General features: G+C 36.8%; 1 protein-coding gene across 2 annotated transcripts in view; it reads right to left on the bottom strand.

The window, feature by feature from the left end:
- ERLIN1 (ER lipid raft associated 1) overlaps window positions 1–24,975 on the bottom strand; it is a 37,732-nt gene that overhangs the window by 9,720 nt on the left and 3,037 nt on the right. For both annotated transcript variants that reach the window (XM_043926863.1, XM_043926862.1), the window contains 6 exons: window positions 20,676–20,722; window positions 19,196–19,257; window positions 15,509–15,634; window positions 13,411–13,484; window positions 6,588–6,646; window positions 4,167–4,258 (listed from right to left, as the gene is read on the bottom strand). In XM_043926863.1, the coding sequence (XP_043782798.1) occupies window positions 4,167–4,258; window positions 6,588–6,646; window positions 13,411–13,484; window positions 15,509–15,634; window positions 19,196–19,257; window positions 20,676–20,722 (460 nt within the window). The remainder of the gene's footprint in view (window positions 1–4,166; window positions 4,259–6,587; window positions 6,647–13,410; window positions 13,485–15,508; window positions 15,635–19,195; window positions 19,258–20,675; window positions 20,723–24,975) is intronic.

Here is a 24,975-nt window from a genome sequence, read left to right on the forward strand (position 1 = left end):
ATTTTATAGACTTGAACCGTTTCTAAAATTTATATGGAGGAATTAGGGCTTAGAAATACCAATACAATTTTAGAAATAGGAATGGTTAAGAGGAATAGTGAAGAAGAAACAAAACTTGCTCTACCAGATAGCAAGACTTAAAATAAAAGCTATAGTAATTAAAGCAAGGTATTACTGGAAAACTAAAGACAAAGAAATTGAAAGAAAACAGAAACCCAAGCAACAAAACAAATTATATATAGGATCTTATATATGTCAGATGTGGCATTAGAAATAAAGGGAATAAGGAACTACTTAATTGTCTAAGTTTGCCATTTGGAAAAAGTTAAACGGATTAGATTTGACAGTGCCTGAAGAACTATGGACAGAGGTTTGAGGCATTGTACAGAAGGCAGTGATCAAGACCATCCCTAAGAAAAAGAAATGCAAGAAGGACAAATGGTTGTCTGAGGAGGCCTTAGAAATAGCTGAGAAAAGAAGAGAAGTTAAAGGCAAAGGAGAAAATGAAAGATACACCCATTTGAATGCAGAGTTTCAAAGAATAGCAGGGAGAGATAAGAAAGCCTTCCTCAGTGATCAATGCAAAGAAACAGAGGAAAACAATAGGATGAAAAAGACTAGGGATCTCTTCAAGAAAATTAGAGATACCAAGGGAACATTTCATGCAAAGATGGGCACAATAAAGGGCAGAAATGGTATGGACCTAACAGAAGCAGAAGATATTAAGAAGAGGTGGCAAGAATACACAGAACAACTATACAAAAAAGATCTTCATGACCCAGATAATCATGATGGTGTGATCACTCACCTAGGGCCACACTTCCTGGAATCTGAAGTCAAGTGGGCCTTAGGGAAGCATCATTACGAACAAAGCTAGTGGAGGTGATGGAATTTCAGTTGAACTACTTCAAATCCTAAAAGATGATGCTGTTAAAGTGCTGCACTCAATATGCCAACAAATTTGGAAAACTCAGCAGTGGCCATAGGACTGGAAAAGGTCAGTTTTCATTCCAATCCCAAAGAAAGGCAATGCCAAAGAATGTTCAAACTACTGCACAATTGCATTCATCTCACATGCTAGCAAAGTAATGCTCAAAATTCTCCAAGCTAGGCTTCAACAGTACATGAACCAAGAGCTTCCATGTTCAAGCTGGATTTAGAAAAGGCAGAGGAACCAGAGATCAAACTGCCAACATCCGCTGGATCATTGAAAAAGGAAGAGTTCCAGAAAAACATATACTTCTGCTTTATTGACTAAGCTAGAGCCTTTGACTGTGTGGATCACAACAAACTGTGGAAAAAGCAATAGGACTACCAGACCACCTACCTGCCTCCTGAAAAATCTATATGCAGGTCAGGAAGCAACAGTTAGAACCAGACATGGAAGAACAGACTGGTTCCAAATTGGGAAAGGAGAACATCAAGGCTGTATATTGTCACCCTGCTTATTTAACTTACATGCAAAGTACATCATGCAAAATGCTGGGCTTGGATGAAGCACAAGCTGGAATCAATATTGCCAGGAGAAATATCAATAACCTCAGATATGCAGATGATACCACCCTTATGGCAGGAAGTGAAGAAGAAGTAAAGAGCCTCTTGATGAAAGTAAAAGAGGAGGGTGAAAAAGTTGGCTTAAAGCTCAACAGTCAGAAAACTAAGATCATGGCATCCGGTCCCATCACTTCATGGCAAATAGATGGGGAAACAGTGGAAACAGTGACAGACTTTATTTTCTTGGGCTCCAAAATCACTGCAGATGATGACTGCAGCCATGAAATTAAAAGACAGCTTGCTCCTTGGAAGGAAAGTTATGACCAACCTAGACAACATATTAAAAAGCGGAGACATTACTTTGCCAACAAATGTCTGTCTACTCAAAGCTATGGTTTTTCCAGTAGTAATGTATGGATGTAACAGTTGGACCATAAAGAAAGCTGAGTGCCAAAGAATTGACGCTTTTGAACTATGGTGTTGGAGAAGACACTTGAGAGTCCCTTGGACTCCAAGGAGATCAAACCAGTCAATTCTAAAGGAAATCAGTCCTGAATATTTATTGGAAGGGCTGATGCTGAAGCTCCAATACTTCAGCCACCTGATGTGAAGAACTGACTCCTGAGAAAAGATCCTGATGCAGGGAAAGAGTGAAAGCAGGAGGAGAAGGGGACGACAGAGGATGAGATGGTTGGATAGCATCACTGACTCGATGGACATGAGTTTGTCAATCTCTGGGAGCTGGTGATGGACAGGGAAGCCTCTCTTGCTGTAGTTCATTGGGTTGCAAAGGGGCAGACTCACTGAGCGACTGAACTGAACTGAATTTCTATATCACACTAAACATTAAAATAATTTCAGATGAGCTCAAGATCTAAATATGAGAAGAAAACTTTATAACTTTTAGAATAAAATTATTATTTTGGGGTTGGGAAAGAATTCTTAAACAAGATAGGAAAAGCACAAACTGGAAAGGAAAAGATTGATGAATCTGATTACATGAAAATCAAATATATATGTATGTCAAAGACATCATAAAGTTCAAAGACATGCCATAAATTGAGAGAAGATATCTGCAGTGTATAAACCTGGGAAGGGACTAGTATCTAGAAGATATAAAGAATTTTTACAAATCATTTTTAAAAAGTAATCAAATAATGGCCAAAGACATTAACAGGCAATTTACACATCAAAAAAAGGGAAACTTGAATGTCCCATAAACAATACTCAACTTCACCAGTAACTGGGGAAACTCGTCAAAACTGTGTGGTTTCATGTCCATCATCAAAATGGCATAAATTTTTAAAAATCTGATAACTCCATGGGTAGAGGAGGATGTGAGGAAATTAGAACTGAATAAGGCAGCAAAGAAATGGAAACTCAAACACTGCCGAAGAAAGGGTAAAACGGAGGCGTCACTTTGAAGAGCAACTTGGCAGTGTTTTTGTAACTTGAAGATGTGTGTACCCTATGACTCGAATTCTACTTTGAGATACGTATTCTAGAGCAGTGCTTCTCAAACCAGCTGTGGGAAAGAAGTTTTTTGTATTTTAATATTTAATAAAATATAATAGACAGGGCACTGACCCACATCACATGTTAAGTAGCACTTCCCTAGAAAAACTCTTGCATGTGTGCACAGAGAGATATGGATAAGGGTACTACTGCAGAACAGTCTGTAATAAGGAAAAACCAGAAACTAGCTCTTCATTAGTAATCCATCAAAGGATCACTCACAGAATGAAATGTATACACAGCAATTAAAAAAGAAACTAGATCTATATGTATCAATATGAATAAAACTCAGTGTTAGAAAAAAAAAAGAAGTAGTAAATAAAAGGTGGGGTTTGATACCACTTCTGTAGTAAAACAATTCTGTGAATTGTTACATACTTAAAGTAATATGGACAGAAAAGATTTATGTCAACTTCAGAACAGAAGCTACTCTGAGAAGACAGGTCAAGAAATAAGACCAGGGATGGGTACGAAGGGAGGCTTCAAATAGATATATAAACATTTTCCTAAAAGAAAATGCAATCTGAAAGAAATATGGCAAAATGTTAAGCCTTCATTATATTGTTCTCTGTATGTTCCTATATATTTGAAATATTTTAATATAAAATAAACTTTCAGCAAACCAAGGAAGAAACAAGTAAGAACCTAAGGCAGCAGTTGACTAACAGTGTGTTAGGATTTTAGGGAAGCCCCTGTGACTTAAAATTAGCTATAAGCAATCCTGCTGTACTTCCAGAGATGGCAATATCTATCCATGCAGATAAAACTAGGTTGTATGTCAACAGTAAGGATGCATACTATAATCCTGAGCTTTGGCAAAAAACCCTCCCTTATTCTCAATCTGTGTACACAAAACCCCTATTCCACCAGAGGCTAGAACTGTTCCCAAACCCTATCCACTGTCCCTGTCCTCGAAAGACAACAGAGGGGGTCAACAACAGAGTGGAGAGCCAAAGCACTTCATCAAGTACTGGCCTCATCTACGTTTAAAGGCTTTAGGACATCTGAACATACAAAGGAATTTCCAGGATTCTTCATCATGTATGATACAATCTTATTTGAGTCCCATCAATATCCAACATGAGGCTGATAAAGAACATGACAAACTCACAGCACATGTACTTAGAGACTTCCATTTCAGAAAGAAATCCAAGTACCTATAACAGCCTTTTTCCTCTCTGTCTCAGCTTCTTTCTCCACAACCTTTTGTCTCTGTGCAGCTATAAGAAGTTTCGTCTTCTCAGCCTCCCTGAGGGGAGAAAAATTACAAAAAATTAGAAATGACCTATAGTCATAGATAGTAATTCTGACACTACAGTGGTTCAGAGCATCATTTTCAATAAGAATTTTCTGACTCGCTAAGGTAGGCAAGAGAGGTGTTATCCTATTTTACTGATAATAAGTCTGAGGTTGAAAGGTTAAATGATTTGTCCGAAGTCACCCAGAAACAGGAATCAAGTTTAATATATTTCAGTCTGACATGTTCAGTTGCTCAGTCATGTCCAACTCTTTCTGACCTCATGGACTGTAGCCTGCCAGACTCCTCTGTCCATGAAATTATCCTGGCAAGATTACTAGAGTGGGTTGCCATTTCCTACTCCAGGGGATCTTCCCAACTCAGGTATTGAATCCATGCTTCCTGTGTCTCCTGCAATGGCAGGCAGACTCTCTACCACTGAACCACCTGGGAAGCCCTTAAGCTGACCTTTTCCACTAACTGTATCAAGAAAAGGCCTGTGATCTGGAAGTGTCTGAAGTATATAAATGCTTCCTTCGCTATTAGGCCTCCAGCTAAACTGGACCAACTAGCAAAAGGCACTAACCTCTGGGAAGATGCAGCCCCTCAGGTGCACGGTTTGGCAAGCAGAAGGGGGCTGGATTTCAGGCCCTCTTCCAGCAGACACTCTCATGTAGTGTCCCTATTTGTTGTACAGAAGATAAAACTAGATGGCAGTTCTTAATTAGGTGGTGAACTGGGGCTCAATGTACAAAAGAACATTCTAAGAATTTGAGCTTCCTAATAATGGAAATAGGTGGCCCGTCACTAAGCATGGACAAATGGCTACTGGGGGACCACACGGAATGTAGGGTATTAAAAAAAAGATATATATTAGGAGGGAGGTTAGACTGCATTATTCCAAGATAGCCTTTAATTGTGGAATTCCAACAGTCTTTAAACTCAGGAAAGATCCAAAATCCAGACACTCCAATAGTTTCCCCAAACATCACTCTCCCCAACCTCTCTCCTTTCCTCCTATTAGCAGATAAAAGATATAAAATGGCATTCTGGATACTATGAGTTATTTGAGGGCAGAGAACACATAGTATTCATCTTTCCATTACCAGAAACTATTATATTTAAAGTCTAAGACATCCTGAGCCTTCAAGAAATTTTTTTCTTCTATAAATGGATCAGACCCATGATCTACTCAGTCTAGCACTCTGTGCTTTATAGTTTTAAAAGAGTTCTTTTTCTACAATAAAAAAGGGAAAACAAAATTATGCATAATAGAAGGTATAGACTTGGGAACAATAAGGACTCAGAAGTATATCACTCTGTAAAGTATTATTATTACTTTTTGGATGCCCTGTATTTATACATCTTTTGTATTCTTGACTTTTGCAAAGTTAGTTTTCTAGCATTTCATATTTTGCCTCTTAACATATCTCCCAAGTTTCCTAAAGACTTTTAGGAAGACAGAATAATAATACTTTAGTTTCCAAGACTTCAGTTTCTTTTTTTCAGTACCTGTCATGATACCCACTGTCAGAATCTGGCTTTCTGGGCTGTGGACACATAAGCCCTTACATGGTTATATCTACTTGGGAAATTCAGATTCTGAAGGCTGACTTTTCTGTATCAAAGACTGTATCTCTCAGAAGTGTTTGACTTTACTAGTTAAACATCCAGTACACAACCCCACACCTGACTGCACACACACAAAAACATTTTGACTACAATAGGTAGTCCTTTAAAAGGAATCGTCTAAAGCTCTCAGAAACTAACTTCACGTCAAGCAAGTAACTTCTTCATTCCCAGTCAGCCCTGGACACATAAAAGAGAAAACCAGCAGGAGTCAAGGCAAGCAAAGCTTCCCCAAAGGCAAATTATAAAGATCAGATCTAATTTTAGATACACAATCACACACAATGGAAAAGCAAACTTGATACCAATGTGTTTATTCTTACCATTTATAACACAGTAACAAAATATAGGCACTCTCTTCAACCTTAACAGCTAGGACTCTTCCTCTCCTCTATTAATATTTAATTCAAGCTATTATTCACATCCAAATTATAGCTCCTTAGGCTTCCAACAACAGTTCTACAGCAAACTGCATCTTGAGCCACTGAAGCTGCTCCTGAAATATCCATATATAAAGAGAAAACTAATAAAAGTCTAGTGGGAACTAAGACACCAGAATAGATAGTATTATTAGAATTAAGGTATAGAAGATATAGACATATACCCCTCCCCAGTGTAATTATCTCAAACATAATTTTTTCCTCTAGACAGGTAAGATACATATGTAGACAACCCAAAATAAAAATATTGAGATCCCATGCATATTACTCACATTAACTCAAAATTTCTTCTTATGGCTTCTGGGATTTTGGGTTTTGTAACACGCACAGCCTAAAAAATAGAAGTGAAAAGGCCAAAGTATATTTGAAAAATAAATCTTTAAATCTTGTACAAAAGAGTGCCTCAAATGAAACTAATATTAAAGAGCTATGACATAGCTGCCTACAAACACATGTAGGGATCCAGTAGAAAATCTATTTTTCCTGCCACCACACCAAAGTCAAAGATAAACTGCTTCTTGTTTCCTTAAAAAAATGGTTGGCTAATGGATTTCCTCTATCCATTGAGGAAATAAATTTTTAGAGAAAAGATTCTTCCTTAAAAGATCTTTCACAAAGCTCTTAAATTGAATACTTTTGTTTCATTTCAAACCTGAAAGCCAAAGAAACAGAAGAAAGGCAAAATTTCAAGATTTAAACTGTAAAGTAGGAAATGGTCAAAAACAAAAACAAACCCTCATGGGTATCTGCAACTTAATATAGTGGACAGTAAATGAATATATCACTTCCTAAACCTGCAATCATTCAGTATTGATTACAAATAAACAGCCCAACACTGAGGAAAAACAAACACCAATTAATAATTAACAAACACCAATTAGCAGGTTACCTTCTTTCTCCCTAGAATCTTGCTTAGAACAAAGTCTATGTGTCTCTGCAGACATTTTTTATTACACAGATTCCCTAATCATAGTGTACCCTGGCATAATTATCTATGAAACAGGATAATTTTGGGGTGCAAGAGCCCGTATAAAAGCCCCTGTGTGTTCCCTGTTTTTTTTTTTTTGTAGAAAAGGGCTTTAGTTTCCTGGGCCTTTCCTGAGGTCAAAAGAACAAACTCAAGCAGTCAAGAAACAATAATTTATAAAACAGGGTCAAGGGATATATCTAACAACCTGATGCTTGTCTCTGACTCATTGTGCAGGAACTAAGGCCCTCACCCAGGTGGAGGACGGTGACTACACGCTAAGCATGAGCACACAGACCCCCGACTGGTTGGCACAAGAAGACTGATGATTAATATTTCTGGAATATTAACCAGAAGAAAGTCATGCCTCCGACAACCTTCACTTCAAATGTTGCCTTTAAAAACTTCCCTCAAAGCTATTGAGGAGTTTGGGTCCTCTGAGCATCAGTTGCCCACTCTCCTTGCTGGATCCTGCAAATAAACTTTTACTTTGGTGCAAACAACAACTGTCAAGGGTTTGGCTTTCTGTGCTGTGGACACACAAGCGCTTACACGGTTACATCTATGTGGGAAATCCAGGTTCCGAAGGCTGATTTTTCTGTATTAAGGACCTGACCTCTCAGAAGTGTTTGATTTTACTAGCTAAATGTCCTGTACCACCCTCCACATGACTGCACGTGTGCACGCGCACACACATGCACACACACACACACAAACATCTTGCTGATCTGAAGGAACTTTTAATTTCCCTCTGAAAATTGGTTGAACTTTTAAGCAACAAGGCTTTTAGGCACAAAGACTTCATTTAGGGCTTTTGAAAGAAAGCTTTTAAAACTTTTAAGCAACACAGCCTACCCTCCATAAAAAAGCTAGATCTGTGCATAACTGAGGATTATCATAACTAAATATAATAATTACAGTGAAATGGAATAAGAAGCTGGGGACCATGGTAAAAAAACCTCAATTTTCATGCTGAAGGTTGTAGCATGTGAGGTTATGAAGAAGAACTCAAGGACATATCCAGAAGACAAAGAAAAATTCAGAACCAAAACTGGTAACAGATGCCTGATTTCCCTATGTGAGTACCAGAAAGACAGGTACCTCCAATATGATTCAGGGGGAAGCAGTGGCCACGTGTTTTCCTAGTCTTAAAAAGTAGCATGAAATAGAACTGTCTTCTGAAGACTTCTATCTTGCTGTGTGAGGCTGAAGAATATACTACACACTTGTCAATCTTGGGAAATCTCATAATTTTCAAATATGTGAAACATAAGCACCTATTGATATGAATAATTTGCTTCATAAAGAGATTTAAGAAATAAAAGAAAAAAAAAAAGAAAAAAAAAAAAGAAATAAAATACCCCAAAACAATGGTCAAATACACAAACACACACAGTGAGTGAAGAAAGGGAAAAAGGCTGATGAAATGAATGTGTCTGTTGAAACTGAACCCTGGGTCATAAGCACATACTTTAAACCAAAAGCCAGCATATAATATAATCACTGCCTTAAATAGCATAGGAAAAAAAAAATCAAGAATTTTTTCACCACTTCAATTTGCCACAGTAGTTGTTAAAGAAGAAAAAATGCAGGGCTTCCCTAGTGGCTCAGTGGTGAAGAATCTGCCTGACAATGCAGGAGACACAGGTTCGATCCCTTGGGAAGATTTCACATGTCACAGAGCAACTAAGCCCGTGAGCCACAACTCCTGAGCCCACATGCTGCAACGCTGAAGCCTGCGTGCTCTAGAGCTCTTAATCCACAACAAGACAAGCCATGGCAACAAGAAGCCTGTGCACTGCAACTAGAGAGAAGCCCCTGCTTACCACGGCTAGAGAAAGGCCCTCACAGCAACGAAGACCTAGCAAAGTAAAAAAAACAAAATTTTTTAAAAAGAAAAGAAAAAATGGGGTACAAATATAGAGAAGGGAAAAATTAAAACACTGAGAGTTACAGAGAAGGTTCACTCAACAAGTATTAATTGGGTGCCTAGTCGAACCAAGTACTGTTTGTTTCAACCACTGTGGATACAGCAATAAACAAGACAAGACTGCGCTCATGGACTTTAAAATTTTAAAAGGACAAAAAGACAGTAAATAACAACAAAAAGCATATAAATAAACAAAAGAATTTCAGATAGTTATTAGTGTTATGTGGAAAATTAAAATATTAGATTGGGAGGAAAGTCAACATTTTTATTTTGACATAATTACTTAGCTAAAAAAATTCTAGAGAAACTCATAAAGTTTTCATCAAGTAAAATAAATAGTTCCAGAGATCTACTGTACACCATTGTACCTACAGTCAATAAAATGTACACTTAAAATTCTTTTTGTACACTTAAAATTTAAGAGGGTAGATCTCAAGTATTTTTACCATACACATGCACACAGAAATCTAAGGAAATTAACTGAAAAAATTACTAACAATAGTTTATTCAGCAAATCTGTAGAGATACAATAAAGTCATCAAGAATTGTTTGCATTCCTCAATGCTTAAAAATAAACTACATATTTAATTGCATTAGAGTTCATTAAATTTATGAATATTAATTTAACTTGGTATATGGGTTTCTCACCTAAGTCAGAAATTCTAAAAGAAACAAAAATGATAATATAAGTAAAGTCATAGACTATATTCCTAATTTTAAAATGTACAAGCCAATTTAGGTACCTGGTATGCCTTGAAAATATCAGTAGTGAAAACTCATCATGGAGAGTTAATTGGACATAAATATCAAAGGCCATTATTTTTGAAAAGACAAAATATATCTCACCAAAATTTTAAAAGTGACTAAAAAGTTGAATTATCATAACCATGAGGTAACATGTTAAAGACAGGAACACTGAAAAATAGCCTTTAAGTTTTAAAAATGCATTTCAACTATAAGAAGCTATTTTATAACAAGACTAAAGCAACCAAAAAATGGAGATCTTGATCAGTTTAAAAAAATGAATATAATGATATTTTTTCATTCAACAACTTTTAATAAAAACAACAAATAAATATAGTTAAGTTTAAAAGATCCTTTTTCCTGCCATGCAGTAGACAAGTAAAAGTGAGAAAACAAGATAGGAGACTATTGCAGAAATTCAGGCAAAAGACAGTATTTGGTTTAAGGAGGTGGCAGAGATGTTTTAGATGGATTCAGTAGAATCAGCAGGATCCAGGGACCAGATGTTAAGGGCAAGAGGGTTGTCAAAGATGCCTCCCATATATTTAGACTGGCCTGAGGCTAAGAGGGAATCATTTACTAACTAGAAGAAAAAAACAGGAGAGAAGCAGATTGGATGGGAAAAGATGAAAGTCTCAGTAACTAATGGAAGAATAGGAAATAGAAAAAGCAATGGAACAGAACAAAGTCCAAAAAAAACGACTTTACCATATAACAAAATTTAGCATACAATACCATCGGCATTTCAAACAAGGAAGACAGAAGGGCATAAATTATTCAATAATTACTGTTAATAATTGGGGGAGGGACTGGAGTCCAACCTCACAACTAAAAATGAATTCCAGATGAATTAAAAATTTAAACCTAAAAATACAACTATAAAAGTAGAGAAAAAAATATAATTTCTGATTTTATTTAGATTTTTATATTTTAAAGTTGGTGAAATGCTCTTAAAAGCATGCTGGCACAGCAAAATTCATAAAGAAAAAATATTAAAATTACTGCTAAAAATACTAAAATTAAACTTCAGAACTGTCAATGGGAAAAGTTCAATGGCAAAAAAGAAAACTAGGAGAAAATGTTTCCTATGCATTTGAGTTGCCATAATTAACATATCAAAAATAGTTTAAGTCAATGAGAAAAACAGATAAAAACCAAAAAATGAGCAAACATACATCCGAGAATATTCAATAATTAACACAAAATATCAGACACATTTTCTCCAAAAGGATTTAGAGACACGCATCTGTTAATTATTTGGGTACAATCACACAATCAAATGTACAGAAAACAACAGCTCATGAACACTACTGATGAGAGAGCGCAAGATGCTAAAATTTTTCCGAAATGCAGTTTGGCAATATGTAACAAAAAGTCCCCATACAGGGCATACACTTTGACTCATCAATCCTACAATTGAGAATTTATCCTGTACTTCCCTGGTGGCACAGTGGGAAAGAAACTGCCTGTCAATGCAGGGAACACTGGTTGGATCCCTGGTCTGGGAAGATTCCCCATGCTGCAGAGCAATTAGGCCTGTGGGCCACAGCTATTGAGCCTGCAAGCCCTATAGCCTGTGCTCCACAACAAGAGAAGCCACTGCAATGAGAAGCCCACACACCGCAACAAAGAGCAGTCCTGGATCACCGCAACTTGAGAAAGTCCTTGCAAAGAAATGAAGACCCAGCACAGCTTAGTCATCACAACATGTACATAACAGCAAAAACTGGAAGCCACAGGGATTAAATTAAAACGTTAAAAGTGATGATGTAGCGAATCTTATTTTTGACTTGAAAAGACACTTACATATTGTTGGTGAAAAAAATGGTTAGGGTATGACTCCATTTTAGTCCAACATTAGGGCAAAGAATATGAATAGGCAATTGACAGAAGAGTGCAAATGGACAAAAATTAAATAAAAAGATGTCAACCTCATTAACAACTAATGAAATGCAAATCAAAGCGATATTCAATAACTTCACATGTATCCATGTGTCAAAAATCAGTATGTCTGATTGCTTCACATGTTGACAAGGTTGTGGAGAAACAAGTATTCACAAATACTGCCGGTGAGAATGTAGATTTATACAGCCACTTTGAAAGATAAATTGTACATACAAGGAGATGTGTCAGGAATATTCACGACACTATTGTTTATTAAAGGCAAATTGGAAACAATAGGTAAATAGTTATGTAATATAAGGCAAGGAACTATACAGGGTTGTAAAGAAGAATGAGCTCGATCTCCAAGTAACAACTTGAGCAGAATGTAAGAATCTGTGACATTCACTTTATCTTTAAAATTGAAAAGCTACTCCAGAACAACCAAAAGGGTTTTACAAAGTTATCTCTGGACTTTTCAAGAGACCCTGTAACTTGGGCAGCTTCCCCTCAGGAAGCCAGCAGAGATAATGGCACAGCAAGGGGGAGGACAGGGAAATACCCTAGGACTTATGAGATTGTGCCTGATCACTCAGAGTGAATGCACACTTCTCAGAAGCAGTATGATCTAGAAACTGAGGAAGCATATTAGAGAAGTCATATTCACCACTTCTCGGATAATCCAGATCCAGAGTCACTGCTTTCCAATGTTACTGAGCATGACTACAGTAGAAAAGGCATCTTACAGTGACACCCAACAATAACACCTACCCCACACACTTACATTATACAAACACGTTTCACAGAATGGTACTTAAAACTTACTACAAGCCATGTGCCCAGGTTTCTTTTCCTATTCAATTCCATTTTATTTAAAGGCTAGTCATAACCCACTAAAACTGATTTTAGAACCTAATAATGGATTTCAACCCACTCTGAAAAAATACTGACCCCAAAAAGCAGTTTTTCTCACTATTCTATCTCCCAATGCCACTGCTACCATCATACCACCACTAAATTCATCTGTTACCTTGCTTTTACTTCGGTCATTCCATCCACTTGAAATATCTTCCTTATTCCTTTCCCCCATATAAATCCTATTAATTCTTCTAGACCTATCAAAATTCCAAGCCAGTCATTTCCAGGCAGACTTTCTTGAAATGTTCTTTTAACTAAGAGCAAAACTCATCCAGTCAATTCATCTGTCAATGAATACTTTGTGATATCTACTTTGTCTGGAATTATTGTTCGAATTTTATACTTGAAATTCTTTTTCATAATCTTACTGATGTCAAGGATCAGTCTTACACTGACTTAACACCATTACTGTAACTTAATAACGCCTCAAACATAGCAGTATACAGATTTTATTTCCTGCATGAACCTCAGCTTATCTGTTCCAAGAGTTCAGAAAAAAATGCTACCCATAACCTAAAGTTAAACTGAGAAAGACAGACTATAATTTACCAAAGCACTTCAGTTAAATAACTGCTTAATAAACAGTCCTATTAGAGGATAATCAAATTCAAAGCTCTCAAAATTCCCAAAGAATTTCCCTAGGAGAAGGGCTTACCTGTATGGTGAGGCCTGGGGCCATGACGTTTAAATCTTTCTGCAGAGCTTGCTTGAGGTTTTCGTCTATTTGATCTGTTTTTGAAGCCAAGAACAAGAGCTCTCACGACACTCAGAAAAACAGTCTTAACACTGTGCTAGCACTAAAACAAAACTAATTATTATTAGATCTAAAGTTTCCATGGTATTCTTTTATAGAGCTTAAGCCATGTCACACACATATGAAAACAAATAAATATATACACAAATGAGAAAAAGTGTGAGGAATTATTGGACAAAGAAATTGAGGAAAGACAACAAGCAGCCACTGACGTTTATTCAATAAATGGAGGATCTAGGTTTCTAATGTCTTAATCAGTATTGTGACTTATATGTGTCTTGATTCTCTAAAAAAACAAATTTCTATCTTTAGTCAATCTTTATTCAAATTCTCAAATAACTAAATTTCATTTCTATGGAACTCAGCTGATTATTTTAGATTTAGAGAGAGAGAAGGGGAAAGCCTCACGGGAAAGTTCTTAAAGCATACGAGAATAATGATGTCACTTCACTTGACTTTATAATTCACAAATTTTTCTATCCACCTCATCAGTACTTCCCCCATTACTAAATAACCAGTAATGTGACAAATAAGAAAAGGCCAAATTTTCTCAAACATCATTCCAATAGCTCGTAACCAACAACGAGGAATCAACTGATAGATTTCTACACTGATAAAGCATTCCTATATCTGCCTCTAAGAAATTCATTAATAATTCCAGAAGAGAGAAGTAGGCAGCCAATAGCAGCAACCTAACCCCTGGCCAGAACTTTCAGTATCACAAATGAAAAGTAACTTGTACATAAAAGAATTAACATAGCAAGCCTGAAAACTACTATCCTAGAAAGGCCTATTTGCAATTTGGTCTCTGTCTGTCACCTGGGGTTGTGGATTTGGAGAGCATTTCATTTCCACAATCTCCAGAACTGGGAAGAATGACTTCACTGTGCCTAAATTGTTTATTCAAACAATGTATTTTACGCTGAGTATCTACTTTCCTTCTGGAAATCTGGAATATTGGTATTGATACATGCTAGGCAGAGGGTACCTACATGAACAACTTCCAGGAAAAATTCTGGGCAGAAAGTCTCTAATGAGCTTCTCCAGCAGACAACATCTCACATGTGTTGTCACATTTCAAGGCTGGAGTAATCCAGTGTATCCTGCATGACTCCACTGGAGAAGACTCTTGCAAGATTGTGCCTGATTTTCTTCAGACTTCACCATGTGCCTTTTCCTTTTGCGATTTTGCTCTGTATCTTTTTGCTGTAGTACATCTCAGCTGTGAGTATAATTATATGGAGTCCTGCCAGTCCTCATCAAACGTGGAGGTGAGTCTTGGGAAACTGCAAGACACAGGTTCTAAATTCCCCAAATTATCTATTAAAATAGCAACAAAACTGGGCTTCCCTGGTAGCTCAGCTGGTAAAGAACCCGCCTGCAATGCAGGAGACCCTGTTTCGATTTCTGGGCCAGGAAGATCCTCTGGAGAAGGGATAGGCTTCCCACAGCAGTATTCTTAGGCTTCCCTGGTGGTTCAGATGGTAAAGAATCTGCTTGCACTGCAGGAAACACAAGTTTGATCCCTGGGTTGGGAAGATCCCCTGGAGGAGGACATGGCAACCCACTCCAGTATTCTTGTATGGAGAATCCCATGGACAGAGAAGCCTGGCAGGCTTCATGGGGTCCTATACAGTCAGATGCAACTAAAGAGACTGAGAGCGCACAAGCAAAGCTAATTTTTAGTAAATTATCATGGCACAAATAGAATATTGTAAGAAATGAATCTTTTTCCAATCTGTACCAAGTTATACACTATACATTTCAGAAAATGGTTATCATTCTTAAAGTATCTTAAGTAACAATTTGCTTAATTTAAGCAATTTTAAGCAAAGAAATTTTAAACTTAAGATAAAGAATATTTTAAACACAACTGCTCTATTATAAATTCAGAAGAAATGCACAAATAACACATTACTGTTATTATTATAGCCTTCACAAACAAGTTGAACAAGATTTCTAATTGATTATTCATATATTTAAAACAAATAAGACTCACCAAACAATTCAATGTAAACTTCTTGAAGTGTATGGGCACTGCAAAACTGGTTCAGTTCATGGTGGATTTTATTGAAGATTAAGGTCTTGTCATAATCTGCAGTGTAGTTCCTCACGATATCGAACACTGGAAGAAAGGTACAATTCATGTTAACCTGTGTATCCTCTAATTCAGCCAAGGTAAAAGTTAGTTATAAAATATACATAAGAAGTGCCAATGAAACAGTGAAAACATGGAACACAACTCCAAGCCTTGATGTGTTTCTTAACGTGCATAATATTCCACATATTACTGCATTTGCAATTCTAATAAGCAAACTTTGAGTTCTATACTAAGGAGAGTATATATTATCTTGAAGGTAATAAGGAACTGTCAAAGTTTTTGAGCAAGGACATGACACTATCAGACTGTACTTTGGCAGCAGAGTTAAAAATGAACTCTAAGGCATAGAAATCAGAAGCAGGGAAAGTATAAAGAAGCTATGATTGAAAAGCAAAAGTTTAGATGAAGAGAACCTGAACTAATTGAGGAACAGTGGAAATGAAAGAGGGAAGTAGCTCCAAAAGGCCACTTTCAAAAAGGCAGTTTTCAAAGGTTGGGGGGAAAAAAAAGATGCTAGGCTAGAAGGGAAGGAAGCTAACATTTCTGGGCCAGGCTTTATGTCCAGCAATTTATATACTTCCTTAACACACAATCCTCACAAAAAAATCCAATTTTTCATAATATGAAACTGAGAAACAGAATTTCAGAAATGTGCTAAGGGTATATACTATACCGTGCCAGAACCTAAGCCCTACTTATTAAAACATGCTGCTTTCTCCCTTCAAACCCAAGACATGCTCTACTGGCCTTCCTATGGAGGAAACTAGAAGTTACTAGACTGCAGATCACAAACAGGTCATCAAAAAACACTCGGTGGCTAATTCATTCTCTTGGTCATTTACAAATGAGTCAGTGATCCAATAGTTTCCTCTTTATCTCTCCCCAGAAAACAAGCAATATCTCCCCTTCTTCTGTTGTTTTTCAATCACAGTCCATTCCACTGATCTGTGACCAGGGCAAGTGAGAAAGTGAAGTCAAGTGAAAGTGTTAAGTTGCTTAGTCATGTCTGACTCTCTGCGACCCCATGGACTATAGCCCTCCAGACTCCTCTGTTCATGGAATTTTCCAAGCAAGAATACTGGAGTGGGGTGCCATTCCCTTCTACAGGGGATATTCCCGACCCAGGAATTGAACCCAAGTCTCGTGCATTGCAGGCAGATTCTTTACCATCTGAGCCTCCAGGAACACCCCTGTGACCAGGGAAACTAGATGATAAAAGACAGGAAAATACTTAGTTGCTGAAAAATATAATCCAAATCCAGTTGATAGTAACACAGCTTGCTCTCTGCTCTGAAATTCTTTTGCTATTTATGCCTGTACCAGTGACATGAAATTTCAGCTAGACCTTATATTCCAATATATATGTATTCTTAGGTCAGTATCATGCCTTCTCAAGAGGGAAAAAAAAAAAAAACCAAACCCTTAAGGCAAAGGTCTAACTTCATGTTTTTGAATTGTTTTTGCTGAACACAATATCCTGACATTGTATGTGTGCAAATTTTAGTAATAAGGATAATTATTAATAAGTAATACTTAATAAGGAAAAGTATTACTACTTAGTAATAAGTAATAAGGATAATAAAATGACAGATCGTTTAAAAAATTTTATTTTATTACAGTATAGTTGATTTATAATGTATTAATTTCTATTGTACAGCAAAGTGATTCAGTTATACATATATACACATTCTTTTTCATGTTCTCTTTCATTATCATTTATCACATGATAGTGAATATAGTTCCCTACGCTATACAGTGGGGTCATACTACTTATCCATCTTTTATATAACAGTTTGCATCCGCTAATTCCAAACTCCCAACCCACCCTCCCTGAAGGCAACCATAAATCTGTTGTTTCATAATATGTGTCATATTTTAGATTTCACATGCAATTGGTATCATACCATTATTTGTCTTTCTGACTTTACTTAGTACGATAATCTCTAATCCATCCATCCATGCTGCTGCAAATTAGCATTATATCATTCTTTTTTATGCTGCATACATTCCATTATATGTATGTACCACATCCTTTTTAATCCATTCATCTGTCGATGGACAATTTAGGTTGTTTCCATGTAAATAGTGCTACAATGAACTGGGGCATGTATCTTTTCAAATTATAATCTGTCTAGGTACATGCCCAGGAGTAGGATTGCTGATCATATGACAGCTTTATTTCTGGTCTTTTGAGGAATCTCCATATTGTTTTCCATAGTGGCTGCACCAATTTACATTCCTACCGACAGCATAGGAGGGTTTCCTTTTCTCTACACCCTCTTCAGCATTTGTTATTTATAAGACTTTTAAATGATGGCCATTCTGATCAGTGTGAGGTGGTACCTCATTGTAGTTCTGATTTGCAGTTCTCTAATAATTAGTGATGTTGAGCATCTTTTCATGTGCCTATTGAGATCTGCATGTCTTTTTTTGGAGAAATACCTATATAGGTTTTCTGAAAAGAGCAGATCTTTTGATTCAAACTAAGATCTCAAAGAGACCCATGTATACCCATGGTCATAGCAGCATTATTCATAATAGCTAAAACATGGAAGTAACCTAAATGTCCATCAACGGATGAATGGATAAACAAGATGTGGTATATACATACAGTGGATTATTATTCAGCCTTAAAAAGAAAGGAAATTCTGACATGCTGCAACACAGATGAACCCTGAGGACATTACATTAAGTGTTAAATAGGCCAGTACAAAAAGACAGACACTGTATGATTCCATTTATGAGGTACCTAAGAGTAGTCAAACTCACAGAGACAGAGAGTACACAGAAATGTCAGAAAGACAGAAAGGGTGGTTGCCAGGGGCTGGGAGAGGGGGCAGATGGGAAGTTACTGTTTAATGGGTAGAGAGTTTCAGTTTTGCAAGATGAAAATGAGTTATAGAGATGGATGTTGGTGATGACTGTAAAACAATGTGAATGTATTTAATGCCCACTGAATATTTAAAAGTGGTTAAGATGGCAAATTCTGTTATATGTATTTTATCAAAATAAAAAAAACTGGGGAAAAAAATCAAACATTAAAAAGAAGGCCAATCTTACTTCAGAAGTTCTCATTCAGTTTTTTATTTGAACAGTACTCCATTTCTGGGGGTTTTCATCTATTACCAAGAAAATGTTTTCCCCACACTGAGGACTTTCAGATTGCAAGTTATAGCAAATCTCAGCTAAAAAAGCTTTTTCGGTGGTCACAGATCAATGTGGTCAAGGAACTGATCAGTTATAGACTTTCAATATGTAAGGAAATTATTTCTCATCCTGACTGGATGAAATGTCACTTTCTAGGAATTCTAGAAATAATCAATGACTATCTTGCTAAATACACTCAGCTCAGAGAGGAGTATCCCATACAGTTGCAGAAAGTCAACTTTGTCTAGGATTTGTGATCTATCACTATCACCATTCCCTAAGAATGGAAAATATTCCAATGATTATTTTATATAGAGAGAGATCAGAAATGAATCAGGTCATAAAATTTTCCTTAGGGAATCTCTTCCTATTCTTCAAGGACTCTCTCAGTTACAGATACTCTGATTATAACTCTAACAGAATAGATGGATACCATACCTGCACAAGGGGCCAACATATTAACCACTTCTATTCGGTCAATATAGATCATGACCCCACCACTAAAAACAGAGAAATGGAAAAATGTGAGCCAAATACAAACTAACAGAATCCCAGATTAATCCCACATCATCCAACAACCCCACGTGATAGAAATTTAGAAGTAAAATCTAAAGATATACTACTGATTAAAACTACCTCATTAATCACTACTCAAATAACCCTTATACACACTCACCTGGCTCCTCTCATAACCAAAGGCTCTCCTTTGTAAATGCTATTATCACATGAGCTCACAGGAAGACTAGACCTAAAACCTAGAGCTGCTTAGTACTCTGTCCTTATTAACTGAAGCCAACAGCTAAAGCAGTGCATTCCCCAAACTTCTCCAACAAGGAACCAGATAAAATAGTTTCCCAAGAGGTACAGAGGTCAGCCATGAACTGAAATTCTTTTGATTTCCTGCTTTATCTTAATCTACTTTTCATCTGTATTTATTCTAATATGAAAAAAAGAATTTTCCCCCAAAACGTGAAGTAAAATTGACACTCCAGAAAGATAGCTCTTGTTAATTTAATGGTTTCCTATAGTTCCTGGCCTACCAGCACACATCCTGAAGGACATGTAAACCTCAGTTTAAGATATATGAAGTTAAAGAGATTTTGAAAATATACAATTAAGCCCTTCTATCAACTTACAATAACATTTTTTTCTGATAAAAAAAGCATAATACCTGCTCACAGGCAAAAAATCTGACAAACATAGGAAAGCATGAAGATAAAAATAAAATTTACCCAACATCTCATCAGCTGCCAATTTTGAGTAATCTCTGAAGGGAATCCATAAAAGAGAGTTACAGATAGACCTAGAGAGAACTTGGTATCAAATACCTTAACTTAAAACAGAGAGAATCTGCTCCCTTTTTAAGAGCATTCCTGTCCTTCCACAGATGTCAAAGCCTCTTTTACAGGCTTTAAAAGTGATATATTAGTCATTTAAAATACACAATTTAAAACATACTTTGAGCTTTATACTCTTCCTTTGATACAATGCAATGTACTGATTATACTCTTTGAGCCTTGCCTGACTTTCCTGCCCCACAACTCTTTAGGGCACTGATTTTCTAAATATGGTCTTTGGACCAGCAGTATTAGCATCACCTGGGAACTCTTGCTAGCAATGCAAATTCTTGGATCTCATTCCAGACCTACTGAATCAGAAATTCTAAATTAGATGGCATTTAATACTACACTTGATATGGTGAGCTAATTCCATTTTAAACTGTTACTATCAGTTTAAAATGACTTCTAAGATGGAAAGCTCCTGTTTGGAGGAAGGGCTTTTCTCAAATAACACTCAGAAGAGAAATTCCCCTGGGTTACTATCACGCCTATCTGAAAGATGTTTAAGCGACTACAGCTTATGAACAGAAACTACATCTGAATCAAAGGGACGTTTGGTAAGCAAGGGGAACGCTTACCTTGTTCCACAAGGCACATTTTTAACTTCATCAGTTTGTAGTGTTGTCTGGGGAGGAAAAAATATCTCATCAATACTCAGCACACATATCATCAAGGAACCACTAGTGCTAAAGGAAAATCTCTACAGAACTGCTAAGAGATAAGTACAAGAGAACTCCATTACAATTTTAGCCCCCCAAAGATTAGCTATCAGAGTAATTTCTTTATGTATCCTTGTTGTTCAGTTGCTAAGTTGTGTTTGATTCGTTGCAACCCCATGGACCTCAGCATGCAAGGCTTTCCTGTTCTACACTATCTCTCGGAGTTTGCTCAAACTCATGTCCATTGAATTAGTGACGCCATCCAACCGTTTCATCCTGTCATCCCCTTTTCCACCTGCCCTCAATCGTTCCCAGCATCAGGGTCTTTTTCAATGAGTCAGCTCTTCGCATCAGGTGGCCAAAGTATTGGAGCTTCAGCATCAGTCCTTCCAATGAATATTCAGGGTTGATTTCCTACAGGATTGGTTTGATCTCTTTGCTGTCCAAGGACTCTCAAGAGTGTTTTCCAGCACCACAGTTCAAAACCATTAATTCTTCAGCATTCAGCCTTCTTTATGGTCCAACTCTCACATCCGTATGTGACTAGAAAAGCCATAACTTTGACTATATGGATGTCTGCTGGCAAAGTGATGTCTCTGCTTTCTAACATGCTGCCTAGGTTTATCATAGATTTTTGTATCCAAACAGACATAAGAGACCAGAGACAAAATATTTTATAGTTAATGTTTGAGTCAAGAAGCACCAGGAAAAGTTTCAATGTTCAATCTCTCAATCAGAGTCCTTTATTTGCCTGGGGTTGGCCTAGGATTGCAAACTACATGGAATACCCACAAGGATACTATTGCTAGGACTTGTGTTTTGAACTCTGATTCGACTGCTAATATTAATGCTTACAATGAAGGTAAAAGATAACTATTATATGCATACAAGTAGCCCTTTGAACTCAACAGCAACCTCTTCCTCTGAAGCTGTAGGCAATATTTTAGGTCAGGTCCTAGTTATCTCTCAGATGGCCGATTCAATTTCCTTTTTAATAGAACTGCCACCATCAGCAGTGCTTCCTCCTAGTGAACCAACAACATGGTACTTAATTACTCTACCCCTGTCATAACTTGATTTGGATCCGGAATGACTCCCTATTGCACTGGAAGGCATCCAATAGGTGAGCACATAATGAGTGTATCCTGGACACAATGCACTGTATTAAGCCTGTTGTTGTATTAAATACAGCAACAGAGCACTGGACAGAACACAAGGAGAAAGGAAGCATGGCCCCTGTTTCCAAAGAACTCACAATCCAACACAGGAGAGAAAATCCTTATGAAGCAATTCATAACAGATACAAATTAGGTATTAACTGGTAGAGTTAAATAACCAGCCACACAACTGTGTGTATAAGTGTCAGGAAGCAGTTGGCTTAGGAAAGGCAATATAGATGAGGTGAGGCTCTGAGAAGAGAACATGATGATGATGTTAGGGAGAGGGCCTTGAATATTGGCTGGGGGGGCTTGTGCTCTCCCTAATCCATCCTATAAATAGCCACAAAATGAACCTTTCAAAAAGATGACTTTTTCTTCAGTCCTTTGCTTTTGTGTGATGTGGCTCTCATTATCTATCACATCTGCAGGCAAGACCACCACCTGGGAAGCTAAAGTATTGATTTATTTAGATTAACATAGAAAAGGCCATGGAAACGGAAAGTTGTCAACCCAGGAGACATAACAGGAATTTGACAACTATTTGCATATAAAATTCCAGGACAGAAAAGAATAGACTATGAATTCTAGGGTTAAAAGGATGATAATAAACATTAGTGACAGGTCCTGAGTAGGGAGAGAGAAGTTGATATGAAAGGTGAGCTCAGTTTATTCCCTTCAAAACATTAACCAAATTCAACTGCCAGATGAACTTTACATATACATTTCTATCTAAACCTAAAGGATAGTCTTCAATTGTCAAACCAAGAACCAGCAAGAGTTCAAAGGTTAAATCTTCAATTTGACATCCTATTTTCATGTACTTTTTTACTTCTTTTATATTATCTCAAAAATCATTTTCCCAGTATAAATACTTTAAAGTCTTTGGTTTTGTTATATGTATTTTAAAGGCTAAAAGTGTTCATATTTTTCTAAACATTTTTTTTTCTTACATCATATATGGGGATCTCACATTTTCCCAAGATGCTTCTTAAATATTCCTATCAAATGCCAAATCTGTTAAGCCATTTGTTTATATAAGTTATGTTCTCTAATGTGTTCCAAAAATTCCTAAAAATAAGTTTCTGCATCTCATTCTTATGAAAACAACTTAAGAGGATTTTATTAATATAATTCTTTCCTAGAACATTGCTGTTTCACATATAAAGACCATTTCCATTTAGTCAAACTGACTCCAACATTTAATATTTTGTAGATACAAAGTACATTAGTTCACAAAAATCTTTTTACAAATTTCATTTTCATTTCTTATGACAGTTTATCACTCTATATGTGTATGTGTGTATATATAAAATATTTATATGTAAATATAGACACACATCCTGTATTTCTCTCTTTTATATAAGAGTCATCAGTATGACCCAACATACTAACCTCCAAGAAGACAGAGACAGACATGCCTGGCATTGAACAGGATCTTAAAAAAAGCCCCTGATCTCTAAGCATCTGATGACACCATTGACAACATCACTATAGACCATTTAAGCTATTGGTTGTGGCTGTTATTGTTCAATCGCTAAGTCATATGTGACTCTTTGCGACTCCATGGACTGCAGCATGCCAGGCTTCCCTGTCCTTTACTATCTCCCAGAGTTTGCTCAAATTGAGTCAGTAATGCTATTTAACCATCTCATCCTGTCGCCCTCTTCTTGTGTGGCCTTCAGTCTTTCCCAGCATCAGGGTCTTTTCAAATGAGTTGTCTCTTCACATCACGTGGCCCATGTATCAAAGTTTCAGCATCAGCCCTTCCAATGTATATTCAGGGTAGATTTCTTTTAGGATTGACTGGTTTGATCTCCTTGCAGTCCAAAGAACTCTCAAGAATCTTCCCCAGCACCATAATTCGAAAGCATCAATTCTTCAGCACTCAGCCTTCCATATGGTCCAATCTCACATCCATACATGACTAATGGAAAAACCACAGCTTTGACTATATGAACCTTTGTTGGCCAAATGAGGTCTTTGCTTTTTAGCATACTGTCTAGGTTTGTCAGCTTTCCTTTCAAACAGCAAGTGTCTTTTAACTTCATGGCTGCAGTCACTATCCACAGTGATTTTGGAACCCAAGAAAACAAAATCTGTCACACTTCCACTTTTTCCCCTTCTATTTGCCATGAAGTGATGGGACCAGATGCTATGATTTTAGTTTTTCAAATGTTTTTCAACAGCTTTAAGCTGTTGGTAGGTTCATGCAGTTAAAACCTCTTGCTTCAGAGAACTAACTGGAGTCTAGAATGGTTAGGTACTTTCTGCAAAGTCATGTAACCAACTGGTGGAGGAGCCAGGGTCAGAACCTCTTCTCCAGGTTTCTGGCCCCATGTTCACTACACCAGACTGCTTCCTGAGAAATCACTTCAATTTAACAACTTTCACCAAAAGTAGAAAGGCCAGAAATATGAATTGTGTTACAACCCCTGCCTTCAAGAAATTTGGAGACTTTCTGGAGAAAAATTCACACAAAAACTTATGAGACTAATAACAAGACAACATTACTAAAGGAAATAAGACCAAGGGCCAAAATTTACAATATAGACTTTAAGAGCTATGGAACAAGAGTAGAATTTGTGATGAGCTTTAAAAAGGCTGGCAAGATTTAGACAGGAAATAAGGAATAAAGAGAGAGATGGTGAGATGCCATCAGCCAAGGCAAGAGTGAATAAAATATGGGAAAACAGTATGGAAATCAGTCTGACTAGGAGAACACAATATTTCATTTCAATAGACATGATTCTTATTCCAGGCCATCTAAAAGGAAATTGGAACGAAATCTGGAGGATTTAACTATTCATAATGAAAATCTCATTTAGCAGAAAGCCTAGACTTTAAATTACAAGACTAAACACATTAAATTTCCCTGAGTCCTAAAAAATTAGCAGCAGATAGTAGACAAACTTCTGAATCCAAAGATTTATAATCACACAGTGCTTGCAAAAGTAGTAACAATTTAATCCTGCTTTGTCATCTTGTCATGTCAAAAGATATTTACTAAGTGTCTCCTACGGCCAAGACAGTATTCTCAAGAACCAGATGCTTATTTCAGA

This window comes from Cervus elaphus, chromosome 15 (assembly GCF_910594005.1).
Source record: "Cervus elaphus chromosome 15, mCerEla1.1, whole genome shotgun sequence".
Lineage (NCBI taxonomy): Eukaryota > Metazoa > Chordata > Mammalia > Artiodactyla > Cervidae > Cervus > Cervus elaphus.